At 44.5% G+C, this 20,785-nt stretch overlaps 1 protein-coding gene across 1 annotated transcript in view; it reads right to left on the bottom strand.

Annotated features, from left to right (window-relative positions):
- ARFGEF3 (ARFGEF family member 3) overlaps positions 1 to 20,559 on the bottom strand; it is a 134,078-nt gene extending 113,519 nt beyond the window's left edge. The window contains exons 1-2 of the mRNA XM_049654664.1: positions 19,999 to 20,559; positions 11,004 to 11,055 (exon numbers count right to left, since the gene is read on the bottom strand). Of these exons, the coding sequence (XP_049510621.1) occupies positions 11,004 to 11,055; positions 19,999 to 20,083 (137 nt within the window). The 5' untranslated portion in view covers positions 20,084 to 20,559. The remainder of the gene's footprint in view (positions 1 to 11,003; positions 11,056 to 19,998) is intronic.
- Positions 20,560 to 20,785: the final 226 nt, after the last annotated feature.

Raw genomic sequence — 20,785 nt, 5'->3', positions numbered from 1 at the left:
TACAAATAAGAAAAAATAAACCTCTGTGATAAGTCAGTAATGGTGGAGGGAATACCCCGCCAGAGTTTAAGACAGTAAACTCTGGAGTCCAGCACAGTCCCGATTCTGCCCCAGGCCAGCTTGAGGAGTTTGGCCGGTCCCTCCAAAACCTCAGCAATTCCCTTGCCTCCCTCACAAAAGCGCCGTCAGGATAGAGATCAGGATGCATAGCACCGAGGAGAGGCCCTGTCACACAGTGAAGGTTTTCAAAATGTTAACCTGTGTTCTCAAGTGTCCCGAAATTAGTTGAGAAAATACAAAGCCTAGTAAGCATGCCAAGAGGCATCGCATTGACAGAGTCCTGGCCTATCAAACAGGTAAAGGGAAAGCTCCAGGGTCAAATTTATTGGACTTAACTTGAAAAAGATACACCTGGGTATTGTTGTGTCATTACATAGCCATACAGATTTATCAACAGTTCAGCTGCACACCTAAATGTGCAGTAAAACAAAAAGAGAAAAAATATAAAATATTCAACAAAGTAAGGTGTCCCAAGAAACTAAATATGATTTTAGTTTTTTGCGCCGTGCTTTCCCCAGTAGAAAAAAAGCCCTGCGGGGTGAAAAGGAGAGATACAAACAACTCACTGAACCATTTCCACCACCAAATCAATAACCTCCAGTCCCTGCCCATCTCTTGGAATCCACTGTTATAACCCATCAATAGAAACGATTTCTCAGAGGCATACTTTGAAACAAAGCAGGAAATTTGGACCTAAATCGCCTATAAGGCACAGTTTAATTATAAAAACCAAACAGAATAAAAAGCCTACCTTCACACCATTCAAAAGAGAGAGAGAGAGAGAGAGAGAGAGAGAGAGAGAGGCTTAAGAAAGAAAATTTGTGATTAGATGGTTATATTTTTCTCAAAATGGAGTTTTATGTTTCCTTGCAACACTTCCCTTTAGAACCAAGGGCTATAAAATAAAAACATCAACTGGCATAAAGGAGTGATGAGTGGCCATAGCTATTTTCAAGCATTAATAGTATCTGGTTCACATTCCAAAATATCAGCCAAGCCCAAGATCCCCTACATCCTACTTTGGGTGGGTTATCCACTCCTTTAATTGACTGCATCATTTACAGGTGCTTTTAGGGCAGGGGCTATTAACAAGGAGAAGCTTTATAATGGAGAGCTAATTGTAGGTCCTCCTTATCAAAGGGAATAGAACACAAAACCATTAGGACTAGCCTACAGGCTGGCAGATAACACACAGAAGAAGGTTTTTGTAAGTTAGGAAATAGTATAGTATTGTTACTTATGCTATTTGTTGTTAAAGGTGACAGGAATACTCTTTGACTCCCATAGCAGCAGGGGAAGGAAAGAGAGAAATCAGATCTTTGGGGCACCTTGATTTCTAACAAGGATTTCAGCATCCCCGCTGCTAAAGGCTTCTCCACATGCCCCATTCCTTTTGCCAATATTTGTGGCCAACAGGGAAATGTCATTCTGCTCACCTGTTTCGGGCAAGCCTGCTCTCAGGAAGCTGGAACACCAGGTCAGCTCCAGGGCAAGTCCTTGTTCCCTTAAATGGTCCCTATCCACCTCCAGCAAGGTTGACAGAGTCTCCTTCCTTCCTTTCATGACTTGCTGACGTAAAGAAGTCTCTACAACTTGAAAATGAGCCAGGCTTAGATTAACCAAACTGTCTTAAACCTTTTTTAAAAAATTGTTTTCCTATTGCACAACCAGCAAAATATCAACAGAGCCAAAATTTACTTGCATTTGCATGCCTTTGCCAAAGGAAGTCAGCTGTACTGGGGAAGAAAGGCAGAAGCCAGAAAAGAGAGGAGCCCTCAAGATGAGCTTAAACCTGTGAGAAGCACAAATGTTTGCAATTCACCTGGAATAGCCCTGGAAGCCTGATAAGCAGCACCTGTCCTGCACTTAGGCCACAGCCTCCATTCAGTTAGCACAAGCTGAACACAGGACCTGGGAATTCTACAAGAACATCCTTTGCTTCCTTCTCTTGACCATAGGATAGCAAGGGGAGCCCAACACTTCTCCAAGATACAAGAAAGGCAGAAACAACGATGAGATTGAAACTGCCTGCCGAAAACCACTATTGAGGTATTTGCGGTCCTCATCCATTTTAAATCACAGTCTTTCCCAGTTGATGTGGATACGGTGGCTTCTTCAATTAAAAAACAAACATAAATTTTGCTCATCCTGTAGAAGTGGCTCCAGGGTTCAAAACAGAGCTAAAACACTAAAATAGATCAAAGTAGCAGAAAGGCAATTAAAATGAAACCATACAAGGCATGGAAAGCTATTATGGATGGTTCTCTCAAAGCATAAATGCTGATGAATGTGCTCCCATCCTGCAGGAAAGATCAGTAGGGCCCCCCATCAAGATAGGGAGGAACGTGCCAACATCTGAGTTGAGAAAAGGATGTGGACCAGGCAGGCAAAATGAAGCAGAAGGCTGGGCAGAGGCTCAGCCAGGGTGGGGACAGGAGAGGTGTGGGGGACACAGACAAGGGCAAATGGGAAGAAGGGCTGTTAGAGTCTTTCTGGGAACAACAACTGGCAGGAGAAAAGTAATCAGGCTGAGATTGGATGTGAAAAATCACAGAGAAGGTAAGCAAAAGGCAGCTGGGCCATGGCCGGGGTAATGTCTGGGATTGCTGTCAAAGGGGCACTAAGAAATGCCAACAAGAGGTTCATTGCCATTGGCTGCCTTTTAACAAGACAGGCTGAGGGTTCCCTGGACTGTTTCATCTCATCGGTACCAGTCCTGTTGTAAATAACTTGGGCTAAGAGAAGGGGCAAATCCTGGATTAGAACAGGATGGGGGTGAAGGTTCTTTAGTTCTTTACAACAGGAATACTCCACAGTCAACTTCACGTCGGGAGTGTGGCAGGGCAGGCAGCTTCCCTCTTCCACGTGGGCCAATGAGAGCTGAAACCCTTGGAGAGTCAATGTCCTTTGGCCCAGCACATTAACCAACTCCCAACCCCTGATCTAATACACGTCAGGCTAGTTGGGGCTTTGGTTGACGAGAGAGGGAGGAATTTAAGACTCTACTAGCTGAGGTCAATGGATTGGGTGCTAGGCTTCTGGTTCTACTCTCTGGGACCAACCCCCTCCCCCCGTCAGCCAATGAGACCTGAGAAGTTCTATTGCCAAAGTTGAGATTCCATTCTGGTATGGATTCTTTCAAATACTATGTTTCCTCAGACTCTGGAGAGGAGGGTACACGTCCCCTGGGATATGTACGGCAGTGTGGAGAAGCAGTTTCATCCTACAAGCATTTACAGGGCACCGAACTAGGGGATGAAAAGATGAATAATTTACATATATGAACTCCTTGAGGATAGGGTCTCAGAACAGAACCCCTAGACAACTGCCGATACAACGGGTAAGCGCCATGAGAGATTTATGTATAGCGAGGGCACAGAGAAAGATCACTTCTAGCAAACACAGCTCAGCCTTCAAGAAGAAGTAGGAGGACGAAGCGAGAAAGGCTGTGTGTTATGAGACACTCAGTGGACAATCTTGATGAAAAGGGCAGGTCAGAAAATGACCCTCTCATATTTTAGTGCCCCATATAAAGGGAGTTTGGGATCGCTAATGAAACACCTCAGCTCTACTGCTTTAGTCTAAGCTTTGGCAGGCAGAAGAAAGATTTGTAACAAGCAAGCTTTATTTCAGCTTCTGAGATGGGCCCAGGAAGGAGGAGGAACAGGTGCTGGGAAATGCCTTCAGTAAAACATTAGTACACGTGGCAGAGGGTATCCTGGAAGCGGGGTCTTACTAAGCATACCCTTCATCCTAGGAAAGAGCAGTTTTTCCTGATGGTACATGTTGCCAAGGCTCCGTCCAAAGCAGGACAGAAGAAACAGTCTGTGGAATCTAGAGGAGGCAGAATAAAGCTTGATTTGAATGTGGATGGCCCCAGCAGCCACGAGAACTTTCTAAGAGTGCAGGGCTGGAACTTGGGTGAGGTGGGTGAGGCACTGGCCTTGGGCACAAAATTTTAGGGAGCATTAAAAAACTCAATCAGCAAGATCAATAATATTTTAATGCCACATTTTTTCCTTTTTAAAATCCCAGTATAACAAGCACACAGTGTTATATTAGTTTCAGAAGTACAATATAGTGATTCAACAATTCTCTAAATTACTTAGTGCTCATCATAAGTGTACTCTTTCACCCATCCCCCCCACTCACCTCCTCTCTTAGAGCCATCAGTTTGTCCTCTATAGTTATGAGTCTGGTTTTTTGTTGGTCTCTTCTCACTTGTTTTAGTTCTTAAATTCCACATATGAATGAAAGCCTTTTTGACTTTCTCTTATTTTGCTTATCATTATACCGTCTAGATCCATCCATGTTGTAGCAAATGGCAAGATTTCATTCTTTTTTTATGGCTGAGTAATATTCCATTGTGTGTGTGTGTGTGTGTGTGTGTGTATGTATTCTTTTTTTCTTTTTCTCCATATCCTCACCAACACTTGTTGTTTCTTGTGTTGTTTTCTTTTTTTTTAACCATTCTGATTGGTGTGAGGTGCTTTAAAGCCACATTTTAAAAACACGAAATGAATGCCAAAATTCCATGGCAAACGAAATGCCAAATTTTAAATAAAGACAGGATCTGGCCCTGCACTTCCATGACTTAGCCTCACTCACCTCACCTGCTCCTGGTCATGGGGCAGTGAACCTCTTGGAAATCTGACAGGGGAGGCAGAGTAGTTTGTCAGAGACCCAGGCAGCTCAACCAAGACATCAAACTTGTAGTGGCCTAACGTGTCTGGGCCTCGGCATGGAGTGAAAAGCATCCTCCTTATGGATTTATGTAGAGTTATGTGAAGATGTCCAGATCCACAGCCACCAGAATTTGGAGTTCCAAATCCACTAGAAAAGACAGCAGGCAAGCCATTCTGGCCCAGTCTCTGGGTGAGACTGACCACACCCAACCAAAACTCAGAAGCAGAAGAACACTGCAAAACTCCATGAGACAGGGAAGAACATTTTTTAGGAATGTGCCAGCAGGTCAAGAATGATCTGGTGGGCGCCTGGGTGGCTCAGTGAGCTAAGCGTCCGACTACGGATTTTGGCTCAGGTCACGATCTCATGGTTTGTGAGATCGAGCCGTGGGTCAGGCTCCACACTGTGTGTGGGGCCTGCTTGGGATTCTCTCTCCCCCTGCCTCTCTCTGCCCCTCCCCCACTCATGTGTGCACGTATGCCTGCATACACTCTCCCTCTCTCTCAACATAAATAAACATTAAAAAAAAAAAAAAGAATGATCTGGAAGAGGCAGTGACTGCATACAACAATGGTACTGAAAGGTCCACAGAAGAACCCTTTTCTTTTTCACAATTAGGGTTGGATATAATATAAACTCTTCGATATTTCTGAGAAAAAAAAGATCAGACAGAAGCAGGTATCATCTTGACCAAGCCACGGCAAGGACAGCGGGGTATGGAGAGGGGGATGGCTGATGAATCAACTTGCAAGAAGCTCAACATTCCGGAAGTTGTGGTAACTCCAGGTAGGCTTAAGCCAGGGGCTCCCCGCCAGGCAAGGCTGGTGACAGCTTCACAAAACACAGACATCACACCTGAATATTCATAACAAAAACCACAGTAGCCCTGAAGAGTCCGTAAATGACCAGGTTATATCGCTTGATTCCCAAACCACAGGGAAAAAGCAAGGAGGTTTAGGGGGTGAGAAGATAAAGTAGAAAAGTGTCAGAGACCAGAAAACGTTTTGTGTTATTAGCTACTAATATTTCTTGATCAGTAGCTTCCCAGGCTAATTTATCACTTGGTTGAAAAACCAGTGGCTAACAACAATGAAGTCAATGACTATTAGTGGTGACTTGACTTGGTCAGAGATAGTTCACCAAGTCTATCCCAATTAGGAAGCACCGAAAGTAGCCTTCTGCTTATCAGACAAGTAGGACCTAGAAGTGGAAACCCCAATCAAAGGAAGAGCCTGAGCTACTTGATGACCTCCTTCCTGAGTATAGGGACACTGTGATGGCCCACGAATTCATAGGTTTTCGACCCTGTGAAGACACGGAAGGCCTGAAGTTTAAGAAGCAGCAAACGAAGAGCAAAGACAGTGAGGGTACAGGCTCCTCATGGCGGAAGATAAGGACTTCTTAAAGTTCCACTCCCAAGTTCAAAATCAAGACTTAGGGCAAGAAGGTAGAATGATTCTCACGTAACTGTCTACTAACAAACTCGGGAAAGGTCACCCTGGAGCTTCCTCCATCCCTGACGTTGAATCTCACCGGCACTCTGCATGAATGCCTATCCCTGTTGCTATAGCTGCTAACTTTATAAGCCAGGAGAGTGGACAGTGGCTCAATGAAGGAGCTTGAGGGGGAAACAGGCAATGCCTCTGATCACTCCTCAACTTCACCTACAATGTTTTATGGTGGGGCTTCCCCCCGACAATGCCCTACACATGACTGAATAGGGCACTGTGACTAAAATCATTCACGTGACAGTAGTCCACTTTGGACTACTGTGGTTTGTATAAGAAGTCCTCAGAGCAATCAATGGTAAAACAGAAGGAATACGACCATAGGTCTCTCAAGGTTTCAGTCTTCTTCTGATCGGAGCTATCATTCCTAATATATGCAATTGAGCGAAGCAATATTAGCAATGATTTATCACGATGTTAATGTATTTATCATAAAAAGCAATCCATCAGTGGCAAAAGAAAACTTAAGAAAAACAGCACAGCAAAAGTCCTTGAGATTTGAATTATTCCCTATTGCCCTTTCCAAAACAACAAAATACCTGCAAATAAACACTTCTAAGTGATTATCAGAAATGAAAACTGAATCTGAAATATAAAATCAGGAGAATACAAGACATAGTTAATGAATCTGCTTTCTTTACCATATACTAAATAGAAATATAATTGAAGAAAAAGATTTAAAATATAATTGAAGACAAATAATCAACGTATCCAAATTCTTATGCACAAATATTTACAGTCGCTAGATTTTTTTTTTTTTTTTTTGAGCGGGTACTCAAACAATAGAAAGATGCCCTCTTAAATAACTGGACAAAGTACTCTCGGTTTAAAAATTCCTGGCAGTGGAATCAAAGAATCAAAGGAAGACTGATTTCACAACAAAAGAAGAAAAGCCCATTACAGCATATCTCACTATATCACTTCCCCTTATGATAAAGGGAAATAGGAAATCAGACAAATATTGATTCAATGGCTCTTTTTTGTCCTAATTATGGCTTATTCCTATACCCTGAAAGAGGCCTTAGAAACCTCCCAACTATTGTGAATCACAGTCAGACTGAAACCTCCTTATATATGTAAAATCTACCATAAATCTACAGTCGCTACCACAAAAACAGTGTTTTCCAGCTAGGTATTTCTTTATTCTCCTCCCTCTGACTATAAAACCTTTGAGTGCAAGGCTCACATCTGCTTTGTCTCATTTATATGGTTTAGTTCTCTGTACAAAAATGGTTGATAGACCTCACTGCACGCCTGGAATACAAACACATTCCTTTGCACACACGGATGGCATCACCAGCTCTTTATCATTAGGATAAACACTCCGAATTATCTGCTAACAACGGTGAAAGTACGAAAACACATTATAGATAAATATAGATACAGATACAGATACAGATATAGATAGAATTCATCCACAGTTCCTGGTCCACCATTCCTGCCACCAGTTTGGTGACCCCCTTCTACAGGTTATACAAGCTGGCAAGCTGGCTCTGGGTAAATCTTGAGGCCATGGGTGAAAGTAAAGTTAAATGACATGGCTGAATGGAGACCAACCATGTCCCCATTAACACTGCACTTTCTCTAACTCATCTGCCCCCCACCCCAACACACACACCAAGAGTTGGGAAAGACCAGTTGTCTTTTGATGAACATTCTTAAGCAGTAGGCCAGGAGCCTCTTCTGGTATCACTGTTACTTAGGCCTAACACTAATAGGCAGAACCTTTATCTCAGACCCAGAACCACAGAAAGCTCAGCTGTCAGGTTCAACCACTCTCTGGATTTGGAAATAGCTTTTAGAGCCTTTCTGGCTCCAATAGCCACTAAGAAAAATGTAAAGTTCTGGTTTGCACATATTTTAAATTGACATTTACATTTCTTCGTCATAATTCTAATTACTTGAAAAGGCTATAATTCTGGCATATTGGAATTATAACAGTTTTTAGTTAAAACATATCACTTATTTAAATGTATTAATGAAATCGAAATACCACACCAATTTGAAAACCAGCTTCATCCATCAAAAAAGTATATGAGCAAACTTAAAAAAAATTTTTTTTAATGTTTATTTATGAGAGAGACAGAACACGAGCTGGGGAGGAGCAGAGAAAGAGGGAGACGTAGAATCCGAAGCAGGCTCCAGGCTCTGAGCTGTCAGCATGGAGCCTGATGCGGGGCTCAAACTCATAAACCTTGAGATCATGACCTAAGCGGAAGTCAGATGCTTAACCCACTGAGCCACTGAGGCGCTCCTATGAGCGAACTCTTCAGAGTAAAAGATGCTACATTGTTCTCTTTTCTCCTTGAACTTGTATTTCCATTCTGCTTCCCCAACTTAATTTTCTCTCAATATTATATGTTTTAATTATGTTTTTAATGGTTATTTATTCTGAGAGGCACCGTACATGAATGGGGCAGGGGCAGAGAGAGAGAGAGAGAGAGAGAGAGAGTCCAAGCAGGCTCTGCACTGTCAGAGCAGAGCCCAATGCAGGGCTTGATCCCATGAACCCTATGATCATGACCTGAGCCAAAATCAAGAGCCAGATGCTCAACCACCCAAGCTACGTAAGCGCCCCAATATGTTTCAATTCTTGAGAGCTTTTTTATTAATCTCCCTACTATATTTCTGTGTATAAAATGTATACAAAGTGATTTTTTAAAAGTCTCCTGTGCTCATGAGGCTTAAAAGTGTTTACTTTTCTTCTGGCTTGAGGTACCATTATGAATGCACCTGATACAAACAGTATTAATGATTATATATAAGAATGTTAATGTAGTTAACATGAAAAGTATAACTTTATCGGAAATGCATTCGTAAAGAAACAGATAGGTAGGCCTTGTTTATTTTTATCTTCAATTACTTCATATATCTATGGATGAGTATCCCTTATTGCTAGAATAAGGTGGGATTTAACATCATTTCTAGACTTTTTCACTCTTACAGATGTAAGCAGTAAGAAAACTTAGTTACATAAATAAGAATGAAGGAGACTTGGCATCAAAACATCTTTTTTGTCTATTATAACTAGAAGAGGTCTTCCTTCAATGTTGCTGAAAGCCAAGAAGTAAAAACTAACCTGCAAAAAGATGTGTGGTCTGGTCATTACATTCATCCCTTTTACCAACACAAACACTAGTATTTTCACAGTCCTTTGTTGGGGGAAGACATTTCTGCACCCCCGCAGAACATACCGCGGTAAGATTCAGAATGGGATGGGTAATGGCGATGCTTTCCTTGCTCAAGGGGAAGAAGAGGGACTATAATAGGTAGGCTAGAAAAGGAGATGTGGCAAAATCAGTTTTTGGAAAGGGCACCTATAGATAATGAGGACCAGGAAATCATCTCCCTTAAACTACCTATGCCTTCGTATCTCTAGGAGAGTCTTCATGTTCTCCTATGTGCATGGGTACCCCAGCTGGAACACCGCCCCCAGCCCCCCTGGACAAGAGCGATGCTGGCAGCCATTCTGTCCATTTAGCTTTATGCACACAAAAGTACATGTGGTTTGATAAACACATGAATTTCCTTACAATATATCAGCTTGCAGCATGATGCTATAGGAGAAGCAATAAATTTTTAAAAGACACAGAATCGTAATTCTTGTTCATTCTACTTGCAGAGATGGAAAACGCCTAATAAGTCATTATGTCCTGACAGTTTAGGACTATACTCAACAAAAGACTGTAAGTTCAACGTCTTTAATAATGTCCCAAAACATCTGGAAACCATCCAAAGGTCTAATACTAAGAAAATTACCAGGGTGCCTGGGTGGCTCAGTTGGTTAAGCATCCGACTTTTGATTTTGGCTCAGGTCATGATCTCATACCCCACATCGGGCTCTGCGCTGACAGCACAGAGCCTGCTTGGGATTCTCGCTTTCCTTCTCTTTCTGCCCCTCCCCCCACTTGTGCACTCTCTCTCACTCTCCCAAAATAAGTAAGTAAACTTAAAAGAAACTTATTAAATAAATGTTAGAGCAGCCATATAATGGAAGAATATACAATATTTTAATTTGAAGAACATATATTGACATTAGAAAATGTTCTTCATATGATATGGGCTGAAGAAACCAGCAGGAAACAAACATAATTAAACTTTCATATTAACTTATAAACATATGTATATGTAGGAAAAAGTCTGTTAAGAAAATCTATTAAACTGTTTTTAGCGGCTACCTTTAGGTGGTGTAATTATGGGCAACTTTCTTATTTGTTCTTTCCAAATCTCCCACAGAGGGCATTTCTCTCATTGGTGAAGGATGATGGGGAATTGTCCGGAAGGTGGGGAAAATAGACTCACCATCTCAGGGCTGTTGTAGGTGGCCAGAGTTTGTGCGATGGTGTTCAGCCAAGGGGCTGGTGGGAGTCAGATCCACCCCACAGGGTGTAGGGCTGCTTCTCCCCAGTGGGGGTGCCATTTCCCGATCTACGGTCAAAGACTTTGTCCACTGGCTACATTCTTATTGAGGTTTTAGTGATTTCTCTCCTTGACCAATTTTATCCTTTCATCTCACTTCCTCAGCTGTTTCTTTCAGATTACTGACTTCACTCATTCCACAGATGCCTAGAAATCCCCGCAAACAGGTCCCCATCATGCTAACCTCATGATCTATCCCATTTCATGGATGTAAAAAAGCCATCGGTCCACAAGTAAAAGGCTATAAGCCAGTAAGATTATCTGGGCTTTCAGAGAAACCCAGTAGGAGATTTTTACTTTCACTATATTATACAACTCTGGTCTCCTTACCTCAGCAAGTGTGGGGGGATCTTGACAATGGTATCCACACCACCCAGGGTTTCTGCAGAAGGAAAATTACAAAGTTAAAAATAAATATGTATAGAGTGGGAATCTGCAAATAAATATCATGATTAGTTTTTTTTTTCCCCTAGAAAATCCTATAATTATAAATTGGTCAGTTCTCAATTATCTGCATGCAAGTTATCCATACTTCAAAATCCTTCTCCCTTGATAGCTCCAAAGACGCTCTTAAAGAAGTTTAAAATTAGGATATATTTCCCTATAGAGATACAAAATGAATAGTTAAATTTTTAACCTGAACTGGAATGCCAGTTTAACCTATTGGCTAACTGGCTAAAATGCTGTATTCTTGTAATAAAAAGCAGAGAAAGGACAAAGGACACAAAAGTAAAAACAAACTCTTGGGATGACATCAAACTAAAAAGCTCTCGCAAAGGAAACCATCAACAAAAACAAAAGGCAACCTACTGAATGAGACAAAATATTTGCAAATCATATATCTCATGAGTTAATATCCAAAATATATGAAGAGTTCATACAACTCAACACCAGAAAATACACAAATAATCCAATTTAAAAATGGGCAGAGGATCTGAGTAGGCATTTTTCCAGAGAAGACATACAGATAGCCAACAGACACATGAAAAGATGTTCAACATCACTCATCATCAGGGAAATGCAAATCAAAACCACTGTGAGATATTAACTCACACCTGTCAGAATGGCTAGAATCCGAAAGGAAAGAAATAAGTGTTGGCAAGGATGTGACAAAAGAGAACCCTTGTGCACTGTTGGCGGAAATGTAAATTGGTACAGACACTGTGAAAAACAGTGTGGAGGTTTCCCAAAAAATTAAACATAGAACTACCATTCAATTCACTAATTCCACTATTATGGGCTCCTTTACTCAAAGAAAACAAAAACACTAATTCAGAAAGATATATGCATCCTACATTTATTGCAGCAGTATTTACAATAGCCAAGATATGAAAGCTACCTAAGTGTCCCTCAATGAATGAATGGGTAAAGAAGATGTGGTATAATATATACAATGGAATACTACTCAGTCATAAAAAAGAATGTGACATCTGTGACAACATTGATGGACCTAGAGGGCGTTATGCTAAGTGAAATAAATCAGACAAATACAAATACCACATGATTTCACTTCTATGTGGAATCCAAAAAACAAAATAGACCAAAACCAAAAATACACTCATGAACATGTACAGAGAACTAGTGATCACCAGAGGGGAGGAGTGTGGGGGATGGGTGAAATAGGCAAAGGGGATTAAGAGATTCAAACTTCTAGTTACAAACTAAGTAAGTCGCAGGGATGAAAAGTACAGCATCGGGAATATTGCCAATAATACTTTAATAATTTTGCATGATGACATGGTAACCACACTTAAATGTGAACATTTTGTAATGTATACAATGGTCAAAACACTAAGTTGTACACCTGAAATCAATACAGTATTGTATGTCGACTAAACTTCAATTAAAACATAATGGGGCACTTGGGTGGCTCAGTCAGTTAAGCATCTGATTTTAGCTCAGGTGATGATTTTGCGGTTCCTGAGTTCCAGCCACGCACTGGGCTCTGCACAGACAGTGTGGAGCCTGCTTGGGATTCTCTCTCTCCCTCTCTCTCTCTGCCCTTTCCCAACTTGTTCTCTCTCTCTCTCTCTCTCTCTCGCTCAAAATAAATAAACTTAAAAAAATAATAGTAAATATAGAAAGGAAAGCTATTTCCTTGAACATACTGTTTCAATACCCTTAAATAATAATTTATACTTGTGAGAGACTTTGCAATTGACAAAGCATTTTATGCGACATCTCATTATTCTCACGCACACTTATGACGTGATATATTCAACTTTTTTTAAATCGCCCTATAGCTAGGGATACTGAAAGGAGGCTCACTCTTAAATCTCATGAATTCAGGCTGGATGGTCAATACTTTACCATTGTTGTGGATTATATACATTACTTCTGCCTCCAATTGTAGAGAAAATGAAACACGATTCTTTTTCTAAAAACTGTTCTTTTTTTTTTTTTTTAAAGCTTATTTATTTATTTTGAGAGAGACAAAGACAGCGTGAGTAGGGGAGGGGCAGAGAGAGGGAGAGAGAGAACCCCAAGCAGGCTCCACACGGTCAGTGCACAGCCTGATGTGGGGCTCGAACCCATGAAACCGCAAGATCATGACCCAAGCTGAGACAGAGTGGGGCGCTCAACCGCCTGAGCCACCCAGGCGCCACCCCCCCAACCTAAAAACTGTTCTATTTCAATAGCTCTAACAATTCTGCACCCAATTCTGATGTATGTGGGGGGAGGGGGAGGGGGAGGGGGGAGGCTTCCCCACATGAACAAGCAATTCTCTCACACCAGCCGAGTGTCCTACAATTTGACTCAATTCTGACGCTATCTACCTGGAGAGAGTATCAGATCAGACCACGGGTTAAGGGCTCAGTCCTCCAGGACTGCACCCCCCCCCCCCTTCAGACACCAATCCCAAATCCAGGTTGTCACCTGGGCTTCTGACTGACCGGCTGTAGGTTGAAGGGTCTAATGGCCCCCTCCTTGGGTTCAGTTAATTTGCTAGGATAGCTCGCAGAACTCAGAGAAACATCTCACTCACTACATTCCTGGCTCATTATAAAAGGACATGACCCAGGAATGGCCAGCTGGAGCTGGCAAAGGAGACAGAGCCGCCTAGTGAAAACATGTGGTACGCAGAGATGCATACGTCAAGGTGTGGGGAAGAAGCGTGGAGCTTCCACGCTCTCTGAGGGTCCCATTCTCCCCAAACCTCCATGTGTTTACCCACCCAGGAGCTCTCCACACTGTGTTCTTTTGGTCTTTTCATGGTGACTTCATCACCCAGGAATGATGACATCCTTGGCCATCGGAGACCAATCTCAATCTCCAGCCCTTCTCCTTTCCCTGGACGTCTGGGGTGGGATTAAAAATTCCAACTCTCTGAGGGTTGATGGGGGGTGGGAGGGAGGGCAGGGTGGGTGATGGGTATTGAGGAGGGCACCTTTTGGGATGAGCACTGGGTGTTGTATGGAAACCAATTTGACAGTAAATTTCATATATTAAAATATAAAAAATAAAATAAAAAAAAATAAAAAATAAAAAATAAAAATAAAAATTCCAACTCTCTAAACACAGGGCAGGTTCTCCTGGCAACTGGCCCCCATTCTTAGGTCACTTCACTAGCATGGCACAAAACACTTCTGGTTCTCTTCACCTAGGAAATTCAAGGATTTTAGGGGCTCTGTGCCAGAAGCAAGGACAAAGACCAAATATATATTTCTTATTAGAAATCCCAATATCACAAGCTCCAATTTGTTCCCAGTTTTTCAGCTCAAACTGCGTTGACTCCTTTCTTCATTGCTTAGGGTCGATGAGCCCTGTCAACGTGAACCGTGTTCATTGGAGGAGGAGGAAACTTTCTCCCAGCCTGTTAAAAGATCAGAAGGAAAAATGGACACAAGATGTATCCCTGAGACTCAGGAGTACGAACAGTCCAAAACGTGATGATGGGATCTGGGTCTGTTGTGGCCAAAGGGACAAACAGTAGGCGTAAGCGAGAGGATCCGCAAAACAGAAAGATGGGATCAGCAGGGTCGGTTATGCTGTCGCCATCAAGGCCAACAGAGGAATGGGAAGAACTGAGGGCAGTCGTTAGGATGAGACACGATAACAAGAAAGCGAAGCCCTGAGATGCATGTGCAGGGAGCATACCCAAGACCACTCGCACCAGCACGGCCTCCAGTTAGCAGGGCAGGGGCCAGTGCTCGGGACAATTTGATGCCATTCCCCAAGAGGAGGGTTTGACACTAAACAACCAAGTCATTGTAGTTCCCTTCATCAGAGAGAGGGGTTTCTGTTCAACTCAGGATGTTCAATAGTGCCCAACCCTACAACTGCTAACAAGGAGCCCTGGGTCTGGCTGCGTTCCACTCCAGTGGGGTTGGAGGTAAGAGAAGAGGGCTCGGGGATAACTCCTGAGACACTCAAACATTTCGGCCAGGGGTAAGTGCTGGAGCTGGCAAAGGAGACCGAGCCGCCCAGGCGTGATAAAAATTGGCAGCGGGTGGTCCTGGAGGCCAGGGTCAGGCGTCCATGGGTATGCGCTGTGGGGCTGAGAGCGCCCTGCTGGACCGAGGTCTGTATACCTTAGCCTTCACCCTCCGTTGGTGGAATGATGAAGGAGGAAGGCAGAAGGCAGTGAGCTGAAGGGTAAGTAGGAAATGGGGATGTGGACACGATCACTACAGAGACTTTTTAAGAAGTGTGTGGCTGCGCGTGTAACAGAAACTGTGGCTGGAAGCAAAAGTAGGTGGGAAGGTGGAGGGAAGGACGGCAGTGAATGGACTCCTCTTCCCCTACCCGGCGTCCCAGCCTCTCTAGTTTTCTTTCCCCTCCCCTCCATTTTCCAAATCCATTCTACACAAGTCCCCGGACGTATGTAAAACACTAAAAGTTTCTAAAATGAAGACATAGGCCCCTCCAGTTCTGATGTTCTGACATCTTATCCCGTCCAGCCGTTCCCGGCTCACATGCCTCTGGGATTGCCAGTTCTGGAAGGAGAATGCTATTCTCTCCTCGGTCTACAATCTGACCCCTTCCCTTATTCTTGTCTGTTCCCTAGTCAGACCCTTGTCTCCCTGACAAGAAAAATACATAACCTCGTTCACTCGAAATAGAGGAAAGATACATACCTATATTCCTTATCTGTAGTTACACAACCATTAAGAAAACTGATTTTTGGGGGCACCTGGTTCACCCAGTCAGTAGAGCATGTGACTCTTCATCTTGGGGTTGTAAGTTCAAGCCCCACACTGGGTGTAGAGATTACTTAAAAAAAAAATCGTTAGAAATAAAAAAAAGAGGGGCGCCTGGGTGGCTCAGTCAGTTAAGTGCCCGACTTCAGCTCAGGTCGCGATCTCGCGGTCCGTGAGTTCGAGCCCCGTGTCGGGCTCTGGGCTGATGGCCCAGAGCCTGGAGCCTGCTTCCGATTCTGTGTCTCCCTCTCTCTCTGCCCCTCCCCCGTTCATGCTCTGTCTCTGTCTCAAAAATAAATAAAACGTTAAAAAAAGAAATAAAAAAAGAAAACTGATTTTCAGATAAGTGTTCATAACAAAGTAGAAAATAAAACCAAAAAACTAAAGTTAAAAAACAAAAACAAATGACAGTCCACCATATATAGTATAACCCTTTGCAGAAGGGAAATACTCCAAAATGTGATTAATGTTCTTTTGGGTGTTGAGATTACAAGTGATATTAGTTTTTTTCTTTATGCTGTACAAACATTTTTCAATATTCTAAAATGAGTATATATAAGTTTATAAATAGAAAAAAAGATGAATATCACTTAAGACCCAAACGAGTGACCAATGGACTTTGTTTATTGAACATCTGCTTCTCCTCCTACAGGGGCAGAAGCCACAAAGAAGCATCAGCAACAGTCCCTATGTTCAAGAAGCACTTGTCTACACTGTCGACCTTTGTTGTTTTGGTTGACCAGCATCCACTCCCTTGTGTTCTGAAACAGCAAGCTATCTTTGTTTTTAGGAAACCATCCCTTTCTGACTCAGAGATTTCATTAAGCCTCGTAGCCTAGGCCTAGGCCAGTTAGGCCATTCTATTCCTTAGCTAGAGGACTGGTTCGGGTACACACGTGACTCCTCAGGATCAAGAGAGAACAAATGAAACCAAAAACTGGGAGAAGTGACTCGAAGAGCTCCAGTCTCTTGAGACAATTGGATGATGGGCCAAGTGGGAGATGACCTCTTTCTCCTGCGATGGTTTAGGTATGGCGATGGCCTATCTCCTATGATAGAGATGCTTTCAGTGGGAGAGGACTCCTCTCTCCTGTGACAGGCTAAATGTCATGGTGACCCCTCTCTCCTATGATGGTTCAAGTGGGAGATAACTCCTTTCTCTTGAGACGGACTGGGTGTGAAAATGACTCTTCTCTCCCATGATGGCTTTAGTGGGAGATGATCCCTCTCCCCTCAGATGGTCCAAGTTTGCTAATGTTTCTTTCTCATGATATGGTCTAAATGTGATCATTCAGAAGCCCAAAGCCATGGAGACTCACATAGAGCATGTCAGTCACCCCAAAAAGAGCAGAACAAGGTCATTGAACAGCGTCTAATTCCTGAACCAAACTCACCCCCACAGCTAGCCTCACCAGGGATAGTGAGTTAATACAGTGAATAAATTGTTTTGCTTAAATCAACTTGAATTAGGGTTTTCCTCTGTTCTTCATTTGCTTTTGGTCTCCTGACTACGATATTTCTCAATTATCCTGGCCCTAGAAGAGTAGCTACAGCCAACTATAATCCAAAGTAGCAGGTGCTCTAAGACAGTCATGAGGGCAGGGCTCCAAACACAGAGGAGAAACTGATTCAACTGAAGAGCTCAGGAAATGCTTCCTCTGTGAGGTGGGCCTTAGGAGTCTGGAAATGGAATTCTCAGCATGAGTAAAGGCAGAGGAGTGTGCAGGGCACAGCGTGTTCAAGGAAGTGTTTGTAGTTTATTGAACCCTTGGTAGGGGGAGCAGTAAGAAAGAACAGCCAGGGTTGGATTCTGAAGCATGTTCTAAGGAATTTACACTTTAATCTAGACAGAAACTATGGAGGTTGAGGAGGGGAAAGTGTTTACAGTAAAAAAAAAAAAAAAAAAAAAAAAATTGGTGGACCGGTGGAACATAGACTGGAGTGGGAAAGAGAACAGGAAACCATATAGCCTTTGTTCATGTTGCCTTCTCCCTCTGACATGCCCTTCTAACACACTCCTTATAGGGAGGAAGCATTTTACTCGTCCTTATATCCCCACTGCTCAATACAGGGGAGGCCTTCATAAATGTTTGCTAAATAAGTGAAGAAAAGAAGGAATCCACAGTTTACCTATTTTTCAAGTCAAATCTACTTTTTTTCATCAAAAGTTTTTTAACATTTTTATTTATTTTTGAGAGACAGAGAGCCTGAGCATGAGCAGGGTAGGGGCAGAGAGAGAAGGAGACACAGAATCCGAAACAGGTTCCAGGCTCTGAGCTATCAGCACAGAGCCTGATGCGGGGCTTGAACTCACAAACTGCGAGATCACGACCTGAGTGAAAGTCAGACGCTCAACTGACTGAGCCACCCAGGCAACCCAGCTCAAATCTACTTTAAAAGCCCACCAGCTCACACCAATTCCCACCACTCAACCCCTAACCCCACACACATGACCTCCTCTTTTGATGTTTTCCTGATTTACTCATTTCAACTTGTAAAACGAATGCCAGGCCCTGTTACTTAACTATCTCGTGTACTGTCGTCTCCTCTTGGTAACTATAGAACAGTCACTGGGAAAGGACTCACATCCGCTCTTATAGTCAGGCTGGACTCCAGGCTCGACTCAGATAGTCTACCCAGGTGGGTTCCCAGGTGGGTTCAAGGACTTAAACTCAGCAACACTGCAGTATAACTTAACAAGATGTTGAGTATCAAAATTTAAACATTAAAAATACTACATTACACTTCTCTTCCCTGTTATCTAAATCTGCTTAACTTACAGCAAAATAATAACGAATACAAGGAATGGCATGTTTAAAGCGCAGTCAAGCCCTGCTTTATTATGTTACTCAGCCATCTGTGACCCTTCATTAGAGGCATTTGGGAATCTAGCTCTGAATCACTCTGCTGAATGACAATGGCAATGCAAAAATAGTCCTGTGGCTTTAAGAGCCTCACTGCTCATTTATATTCGGTCCATATTTCTGTAACAGTAAACAATGGTCAAGTTCTGCCTACGTGATAAAGTTCCTGGTAGAAAATATGATAGGCAGATGTTAAAGAAAAATGATATTGCTATGATTACTTGTACACACACACCCAACACATGTGAATTCGGATCTTCTAAGTGTTAACAGAGTTGCCTAAAACATCATCGGATTCTACATCTAGAGGCAAACCTACTAATGGCACTTATCTCTTTTCAGGTTGTGCCACATCGGTGTCATAACAAGCACTGACTGCTTTCTGGTCAAGAGAGAAAGAGATGTAATTTTATTTTGTAACTGAATGGCAACCGAGGAATCACATGCAGGCTTGGGCAAGGCCAGGGCCCCACGGGGCTGCCTTGGTTTCTCCTCGGCCTTTCCTTCTTCCCATCACTATCACCCAAGGCATGCTCCTGATCCCTCTGCATTCCCAACCAGAAACAAAATTTTGATTGCCCAAATTCCTGCTTAATTGGAACGTCTTTCGGTCTTCTCTGAGGTGGAGTTCTGCCCCCTGGGTCTGATGGGAAACCCAAATGTGCTACCTGGAACTTATTTCAATGCTTGCACAGCTCACAAATTTAAAATCCCACCTGTCTGAAGGGCAGACCACAACAGAATTGCAGACGTAACACAATCCCACCCGTGCGTAATTCTTCATGTATAATAACCATGGAAGCCAATACTCAACAAGCCGGCCTCTATCTGGAAAATCAAATCAAATAAGCCATTCCTGGCTGGTCACATTCGCCAGTGTTTCCAGACGGGGGTTGCTGGTTCAACTTCCCTCTTCCCCACAGGCGCTTGGAATCGGGCCCCTGGATTCGCACCGGCTGGTGGTCCTAACTCGGAGATGGGTGACCATCATCCACCTTGCTGGGGATCTGGAAAAGGGGGCCTCCTGGCGGGGAAGACGGCCGTTCCCCGTTAAGGTTTACTAGAAGATAGAGACCAGAGGGGAGGCGGATGGATGCTAACGCCCGAACCAAAATTCTCATATCCCACATCTAATCACTGAGGCAACTCTCGCAAATAGCGCGAAATGCATCCATCACCGAAGCTCCGCGGAAGCACCCCCCCCCCCCCCCCCCCACGCATCAGGGCCGGCTCAGCCCCAGCCCGCGCGGCCCTCCGGCGGCGGCGAGCTGGGGCGCGGGCGCCGACCGGCCGGGCAGGTGCCCCGCGTCCCGCGCTTACCCAGGGCCCAGGTGCAGCTCTCTTTGATGGCTTTGTACTTGCTCCCGGACGCTTCCTTCTGCAGCTTCCTCAGGATCTCTTCCATCTTGACCTTCGTAGGGGCCCGGCCACCGACAGCGAGAGGAGCGCGCGCGAGGCCCGGCCAGGAACGCCGCCGCCGCCACTGCCCGGCCCCGGGCGCCTAGGCGGCCGCTGCGCTCGCCCCCCTCCGGCCCGGCGCGGCGGCTGATGAATCACGCCCGCTCCATGCCGCGGGCCACGTCAGCCCCGCCGCCCCGCCCCGCCCGCCGCCCCGCCCGCCAGGGTCAGGTGCGCTCGGCGCGCGCGGCGGCGGCGGGCTGGAGGCTGGAGGCTGGAGGCTGGAGGCCGGAGGCCGCGGCCCCCGACCCGCCGCCCGGGCAGGCCCCGAGGCCCCGCGGAAAGGTGGAGGCGGATGTCCGGAGCTGGCTCGCCGGCCGGGCGTTGGCCGGGCGCGGCCCGAGGGAGCGTGTGATCGGCGGCGGGCAGCCGGCGGGGAGGGGCCTCGCCGCGGTCACCCCGACCCCGACCCGCGACCCCGGCCCTGCGCCGCGGCGGGCGGCGTGGGGGCGGCCCCGCCGGCCTTACGGAGCCCCCCGCGCGGTGTGGCGGCGCGCCCTAGCATCCCGTTGTCCGGCGCTCTCTGTTTAGTGAGCAGCCCTCTTGGGCCACTCTCGGTGACAGGCTCGGGCGCTACCTGGGAATAGACTGTTGCTCTGCCCAACCTTGTACCAACACTATCCCGTGGATGGGCTGGAGGGTGGGGGTT

Source organism: Panthera uncia (assembly GCF_023721935.1).
Source record: "Panthera uncia isolate 11264 chromosome B2 unlocalized genomic scaffold, Puncia_PCG_1.0 HiC_scaffold_24, whole genome shotgun sequence".
Lineage (NCBI taxonomy): Eukaryota > Metazoa > Chordata > Mammalia > Carnivora > Felidae > Panthera > Panthera uncia.
The sequence above is the reverse complement of the archived record's forward strand: the minus strand, read 5'-3'. Positions and strand labels throughout refer to the sequence as shown.